General features: G+C 36.0%; 1 protein-coding gene across 1 annotated transcript; it reads right to left on the bottom strand.

The window, feature by feature from the left end:
• Window positions 1-6,179: 6,179 nt before the first annotated feature.
• LOC144373534 (E3 ubiquitin-protein ligase RNF152-like) lies at window positions 6,180-7,331 on the bottom strand. Its single transcript, XM_078036582.1, has one exon. The coding sequence runs from the start codon at window positions 7,235-7,237 to the stop codon at window positions 6,626-6,628; it is 612 nt and encodes a 203-aa protein (XP_077892708.1). The 5' UTR covers window positions 7,238-7,331; the 3' UTR covers window positions 6,180-6,625.
• Window positions 7,332-8,238: the final 907 nt, after the last annotated feature.

Below are 8,238 nucleotides of genomic sequence, written 5' to 3'. Positions count from 1 at the left end.
ATATTTTAAGAATCACTCAAACATAGAAAAAAGGGTCTATTTGTATGTATTTATGCATTCATTTTTATCTGTCTATATCTACCCAACATCTATCTATTTATCTATCTTTCTAATCTATGTCTAACTACTTGTTTTATTTAGAAAAATAGAAGGGAAGGAAATGAGATCATAAGTATTGTGGAATGATAAGAAATTTATATTTTCTTCTCTATGGTCAATTTTTTTTAACTTTTCAAAAGTTAAAAAAAGTAATGAAAAGACTATCAATAATTCTCTGACCAAAGTAAAAGTGTCATTGCTATTAAAATATTTTTTTTAATTTTAATACTATATTGTTATGCTTTTGTTCAATGTTATCAGAAATGTTAGCTCAGTCAAAACTCAGTCCTTCACTCAATCATTCACCAAATAATTTTTGACCACAGACACATGCTAGTTACGTTAGTAGGTAAGGTGGTAAGAAGATGAGTAAGACATGATTCTTGTATTGATGATCTTATAATCTACGGAGAATAAGCAGGCAGAGGAAGAGATACTACACAGAATGTTAGTATTTGGATAGAGTTAGATGTATAGAAGAGAGGTCAAACAAATGCACCTGAAATAATTGGGAAATTTTTTAAAAGGAGAAGACAATCAAGTGAGGTCTTGAGAACAACCAAGGCTTCACTTTAAGAAGGCTGACACTTTTTGAATGAGAAATCTGTTTGCAAAGGCATGGATATTATTTGCTTCTTTAATCAATCTCCTATTTAACAATGAAACAGTTTGCTGAAACTTAATATTATAAATGGTGTGGCAAATATATTTAAAGCTAAATATTTTCAGGCTCCTATGCTTATTTCTAGGTGGGAGAAGGATTCAAGAAGTAGAGTTGAAAAATTAATCTTTCTGGATACTTTTAAGGCTTCAGCTAGAACTTAACAAATAATAATTTAAAATAATTGTATTGATCAGCAATTCATTTATAAGGAATAAAAACAAATGTTAAGCATTAAATTTAAATAGAGAGAAAAATAACAAAACAAACCAAAAGAAATTTGTAAGAAGAATACTGTAAAGTAAATAAATTTTTAAAATATAAAAATTCTTTTAGTGTTAAAGAGAAGATCTTATTGATTATAGTGTTGGGTAAGATTCTCTGCTGCAAAGATCAGAAATCCAATCAAGATCATTTAAGGAATAAAAGTAGGAGTTAAAAAATAAGGACAAATGTGGTTCATGGAATGTACAATGGAAAGAAAGAAAAATTAAGACTGTCAAAAAAAAGAGAGAGATGAGGAAAGAGAATATTATGTACAAGGATAGCCTGAGTACCTTAAAATAAAGTCAAAAAGAGCTAGAAATGTATCTCAGTGGTATAGTGCCCCTGGGTTCAATCCCCAGTACTGCAAACAAACAACAACAACAAAGAAAATAATGAGCAGCTGGGATAGCAGTGGGAAAATATATGAGTGTTTTTTGGTAAATGTACATTGCAAAATTTCATTATTTCATAAATTGTAGATGGTGTTATATAATTGCTGTTACTCTACTATAGAAAAGACCTATAGAAATATTTTTGGAGCTATATCAATATCCTCTTCCTGAATGTTTTCTGAGTTTATGGTAGTGACAAATGTAATACATCTGATCTCTTGTGATGCAGAGCAGGATGGTGACCAGCAGCTCCAACATAGTAATGGGATCATGGGACAAAGCAACTGATACTTCATAGTGGACTGTGTTACTAAGCTATGACAGTCACTGGGTTAAATATATTTAAGGCATTTTGATGTTTAATAATTTCAACATAGGATAGACTTCTTGGAACTTAACCCCATCCTAAGTTGAAGAGCATTTGCAATGTTCTATTTCAGTGGCTTATTTAAAGTGTAATTTCTGATGATAACCTTTTAAAGAAATAAGCATGTGAGCACATAAAATATTAACCTTTTTAGTACCATTATTGATTTTTATTAGAAAGCATACCATAAAATTTGCTATATCAACCATTTTTTAAGTGTAGAATTCAGTAGCATTAACTATATTTATTATGTTCTACAACATCATTATTATCTACTTGAAAAGCTTTTCCATTACACCAAATAAGAACTTTAACATTTAACAAACCTCCCCTAACCATTTCCTTAACTCCTTACTATAGATCTCTAAATTTTGTCTCTGAGTTTGAATATTTTAAATGTTGAATATTTTAAGTGTTTCATATACATTTATTCATGTAATATTTTTCCTGTTGCTTATAGCTTATTTTACATAGCTTAATGCTTTCACAATTTATTGATACTGTAGCACTTATCAAACATCATTTACTTACTACTATTCCACTGCCTATGCACATATCATATTTCACTTATTTATTCATCTATTTATAAACACTTGAGCTATTTATATCTTTTAGCTATTGTGAATTATATTGCAGTCAGTATAGACATACAAGTATTTGAGTTTCTATTTTCAGTTTTTTGGTATGAGTAGAATGACTGAGTCATATGATATTTCTATTTTAGTTTTTGAGAAACTAACAAACTGTTTTCCATAGCATTGAACTATCTTGCATTCCTACCAGCAATGTAGAAGTTTCCCCATTTCTTTACATTTTTATCAACACTTGTAATTTCCTGATATTTGTGTGATGGCAATTCTTGTAAGTGTGAAATAGTATATTATGTAGTTTTGATTTACATTTCCTGAATTTTCAATGATATTGATTATTTTTTATGGGCCTCGTGAATATTTACATGTTTTCTTTGAGAAAATTTCTATTCTGGTCATCTACCCAATTTTTAATAAGATTGATTATCTTTTTGCTATTTCATATATTCAAAAATTATAGGCTTAACAGATATGCGATTTGCAAATATTTTCTTCCCATTTTTATATTGTCTTTTCACTTTGTCAATACTCTGATACACAAACATTTTAAGACATTAAATTAAACCTTTACTATATCTTATAGGGTGAGTCTCGCGTGGGATTTAACTCTCTCTGCTTCAATTTATTTGGGAGTATCTTATTTCCCACCTCATATCTGAAGTGTAGTTTTGTGTATACAGAATACTTGATTCATTGTTTAAAATTGTTTTTCCTTAACATTTTAAAATATGTTATCATATTTCTTTTCTTTGTGGTTTCTGATGTGCAATTGACTGTCAATCCCTTGACAAGTAAATTCTCTCTTGCTGTCTTCAAAAGTATCTTTTCATGTTTGTTTTTGATAGTTTGAATATAATGTCTTAGATATGGGTCTCTGAGTTTAACTTGCCTGAAGTTGGTTGACTTTCTTGGAGATCTCTCTCTCTCTCTCTCTCTCTCTCTCTCTCTCTCTCTCTCTCTCTCTCTCCCCAATATATGTCATCAGATTTAGGGAGACTTCAGCTTTTGTTTCTTCAAATATTGCTTTCTTTCTCTCTTGTCCTTCTGGATTCTATAGTCACATGTTAGTCTGTTTGATGGCATTCTGTGGGGTCCTTAGACTCTAATAACGTTGCTTTATTCTGTTTACTTTCTGTAGTTGAAACTTAAAAATAGTGATTTCACAGTCTTCAAGTTTGCTTAGTCTTTTTTTCTTTCTGCTCAAATGTACTTTTGAATTCTGCCAACTCTTTATTTCTATGATTGTATCAGGCAGCTCCAAAATTTCAAGTATTTTAAGTTGGTTCTTTAAAAAAAAAAACATTTCTATCTCTTCACAGATATTCTTATTTTATTTATTTACCATTTTCTTATTTTCTTTAGTTACTTGTGCATCATTTTATTTAACTACTTAATATATTTAATACAGTTTTTTCAAAGTCTTTGATAATTCTTTTGGTTGCACTTTCTCATGAGTAGCTTCTGGAAATTTATTTATTGTTTTTTAAGTGGGCCATACTTACCTGTTTCTTTGTATGCCATTGTGGACTGAGGAAAAGAAGCTGAACAACAGGAAGTATATGTCATATGATTCATTTTATTTAAATTTCTATAAAGACAAACTCATGATAGAAAACAGAACAGTAATATATAAAATTGGTTTATAGGGATAAATGAATAACAAATTGTTATTAGCAAATTTTTGAGAATAATAGAAATGCTTATTTTCTTCATTGTGCCAATGGTTTCATAATATATTTATTTGTCAGTACTGACTAAATTCTATATAGTGTACTACACTGTGATCATACCTAAATAGAGTAGAGGAAATAGGCCTTTTAAGAAAACCTATTTGTAAATACAGAAATGCATAAAATCTAATTTAAACATTGCAGTTTTAAAAGTCTACCAGTTACACCAAAATTTTTCTAAAGCAAGAATTGCTACTTTGAGGAAAATTTGGTAAATTTTAGCCAGGTATTCTTGTGGGATTTAATCTCAAAACTAAAATCAGTTTTTCCCCAAAGCTTAGTAAAATAAAAACTTCATTAGAGTGAGAACTTTGTTGTTCAGTTCATATGTAAGACATATATAAAACATGAATGTGGTAAGGATGGGGTTTTTCAACAGTGCTTCAAAGGGAGTATTGTTTCCTTTTGACTCTATTCAAATTATTGTCCTAATGTAATTAAAACTTGTTGATTGCTTTCTATCAACTCACTTCCTCAGGTTTTTCTTTTTATTTTCACTTTATACTTTTTTTGAGTTGCAGAACACAGGAATGGTGGCTTACATAAGATCAACAGTTTTTTCATTGGAATATTTGATGTGTACTCCCATATATATACACAAATTCATATTCCAGTCTCCATTAATTTCCCAAAAAAGACTGAAATACTGTTGGATGCTTATAGTATTTTTCTAAAAATAAGCTTCTGTCATTTCTCAGCAAATAGTTTCCTGATTACTTGAAGTAAAATGCATCTTTCAAAGGAGGAATGATAAACTCTGCTTAGTAGAAATGACTAAGAGATACTCAAAAATCCCATTTTAATGTAATTTTTAGTTCTTGAAAATACTTATAAACACTTGTTCATAGTTCTAGCTGATAAGTGTGTAAGACAGATGGGGTTTTATTGACTCATTGAAAATCAGACACTATTGTTAGAAATAACAAAGTCCTATATTATAATATAAATATGCTGTGGAAAAGTGGAGGAAATTTATTTTAATAGGCTGATTAGGGAAGATGCTATGAAGAAGTGACAGTTGAGAAGATCCCTGAGTAAAGACAAAAATGAATTAAGGAATTACCTGGGCAATCATAAGAGGGATGTTTTGTTTTGTTTTGTTTTTTTGAGAATTTATTATTTAATCCAGCAGTTCTTTCTTTATGAACATTTATAAACCATTACACATTTAAGAACACTTACATTAGGAATGTGAATAGTAAGTCTTCCTTGCCATTTCTCTCAATAAAAACATATTTTGAAATACAGAAGATTTTCTTGCTTACACCAACAAAAGGAAACTGGAATTCAAAAAGGTCTAATGCTCAAGGAACGGCATCTTTCAAAAAAATAATTGTGGACTGCCTTTTGAAATGCCCATCAGTTTTGTCATTGCTAACAACAAGTGTGGCTTTTATAATACTCCAGAACCAGGAGAAAAGTCAAACTTTCGTTACTCTCCATTTGTGCCTTAAAAAATACAGGACTTAAACACAGCAGAGGGGTGAGTATTGGGGTGTCGCATAGGGGACGTCTCATTGGGAGGATCGAGGTGCCCACCGTTTCAGATACTTGACTTCTTCATGCCCACGAGGTCTTAATCCTGGGGTTCTTCTGAGAAGACTCAAAAACCTGAGGTAAATCAAATCACACACACACATATACACACAAGTACACAATATTTACATTTTAAATTCTTATTTTGTGAGATGGCTTGAGAAAAACTGGCATACGGGTTTCCTGCGGAATTAGGCATTTCTCCTTATATTCTTGGCTTATTGCTTCCCTGTCGGGCTTCCAGCTTAATAAACACGTAGCAAGCTCTAATCACCAGTGAAGAAAAATGAAGGTACCTGACAAAACACAACACACTGGAGACACTTGTTCAAATATTTTCTCAAAAAAATTTTTCTCAAAAAAAAAAAAAAACGACTGTCCATTTCACTTATTTTGATTTGGGGTTCCATTCAAAATATATATATATATATATATATATATATATATATATATATATATATATATATATATATAAAATCTTAGCAACTAAATGAAGACTGGGTTCCATTAAAAAAAAAAAAACAAAGAAGCCTGCAGTGTATGTCTTCACTGAATTATTTTTTACATGGATTCAAGGTTTAATTCTACTTGTATACACAGCATCTTTATTTTCATCTACCGCATTTAGAGATCACATGGTATGCACATGTAGAGTTTAAGGTCTAAGGAGAGTATGTCTATCTCATAACATGATCTTGAAAACTCATAAGTCACAGCCCGTTTAGTTCATGATTATGAGGATGCATGCAATCATCTTCAAAGCCCTTGCCATCCACACTCAGAACAATTCACCTGGCATCTTGTAGAGACGTCACCTTCCTCCCTAGGCATCTGTCTTCAGGTGAATCAAGTGGCCACCCAGAGGCCAGCGCTCAGCACCAAATGGTCAGTGTCGCCCCCCCCATCATCTCGCTGGGATCCCGTCACCAACACCTACTCAACCCCTAAGTTGGCACCCACAAGAGCCTTCCCTGCACCCCGCCTCAGCCACAGGATATCACAGTGAAGCGCTTCGAAATGCAAGACATGTTGTGGAGCACGATGCCCAGGAGGAAGACCAAGACACAGGCCACCAAGATGACAGTGCACACGCCCAACCAGGTGGAGCTTTTCGCCACGCCCCGCCTGTCCGGCTCCTCGGCCACCGCCTCCTGCGGAGCCCCGCCTTGCAGCGGCTGCTGTTCCTCAGGGATGGTCACCACCGTGACGGACTTCTGCTGGCTCCCGGGGAGCAGGCGGCAGCCCAGGTCTCCGGGCAGCAGGGTGCGCTCCTTGGAGATGGGCAAGGGCAGCATGTAGCACCCATTGCTAGGAAGTTTGATGGAGACCGGGGTGTGCTCGGAGGTGTGCGGAATGGCGATGACGGCCAGGACCTCGGGGTCATCGGGCAGCTGCGACACGGAGAAGCCAGGGGGCAGCTTGGTGATGCCGCGGCACCAGGGGCACCTCACGTCCTTCTGGCTCGTCCTCATCTGCTGCAGGCACACGGAACAGCAGGTGTGTTTGCATTCCAGCAGCTTGGGCCTCCGCCGGGGGCTGTAGTAGTTGAAGCAGATCTGACATTCCAGCAGCGAATCCTGGGACAGCGTCTCCATGGCGGACCGCGAGCAGCAAGGGCAGCGCCAAGACCCAGGGCAAGGAGCCGGTACTCGGAGGCCTCCACTCTGCCTTTCCAGTGCCGCCCAGGCATCTAGCATTCGTGGGCGTGTTCATTTCTTTCTCCGCAGCCCGCTCGGGCGCTTGCTTCACAGGCGGCGGCAGCATCGCTGGGTGGTCCCGGCGCGCCCGCCCCGCTCAGCCAGACGCGCGCCGCGGGCCGGCGGCCGCCCGCTCCTCCCGCCGCGGACAGCGCGGCAGCGGCGCCTGCAGCCCAGCTCCCCGCCCGGCCCTTCGGTCGGCGCCCCACCTGCCCGGCTGCCCTCCGCGTCCCCGGTTGGACACCGCCGCCGGGATGTTTTTCTTCAGGCATCTCAGGCCGCCTTGTGCAAAGGCGTTCAGTACTTTTAGTCATGTGACAGGCACAGCAAATAGGCTAGAGTTGCTGGATAGGAAAGAGCAAAGGTGAGGCAATTCTAGTATAGGAGATGTACCTGGTACAAGACCATGGTGGATCTGATAAGCCACATTAGACTTTGTTCTAAATATAGCTGAAGGTATGAGGGATGGTGGGCTGAGGAGTAACAATAGAAATTGTATTTTAAACATAAAATTGGCTTTTGAGAATAAAATTTAGAAAAACATGGAGACACAAATATTTAGGAGCTTTCTGCAGTAGTCCAAGAGAGTAGCAATGGTGACTTGGGTTAGTGTATTTAGTGATTGGTAAGAACATTTCAGGTATATTTTGGAAATAGATGCAGTTAGCTTTTAAAAATTTTCTTGTTTTATTCCAATTCAAACTGCTGGTGTTGAGTGTGATACAAAGGGTTTTCAGTCAGAGCATTGGGTGAATGGTGGCACTGCTAATTGCATGAATAATTATAGTTTATTGGTGATGATTTGACTTCCAAAAAGGACATCATCTTTTGAGTTATATTTTATGTAAATATTTATGACCAAATTTTGAAATTTTTCATCCCTTTCTCTAAAACTCCAT

Source organism: Ictidomys tridecemlineatus, unplaced genomic scaffold, assembly GCF_052094955.1.
Source record: "Ictidomys tridecemlineatus isolate mIctTri1 unplaced genomic scaffold, mIctTri1.hap1 Scaffold_42, whole genome shotgun sequence".
NCBI classification, from domain to species: domain Eukaryota; kingdom Metazoa; phylum Chordata; class Mammalia; order Rodentia; family Sciuridae; genus Ictidomys; species Ictidomys tridecemlineatus.
This window is presented reverse-complemented; position numbering and strand designations above follow the sequence as displayed.

Excerpts from the sequence above, each read along its gene's own strand:
- LOC144373534 (XM_078036582.1), bottom strand. The coding sequence starts at position 7,237 with ATGGAGACGCTGTCCCAGGATTCGCTGCTGGAATGTCAGATCTGCTTC.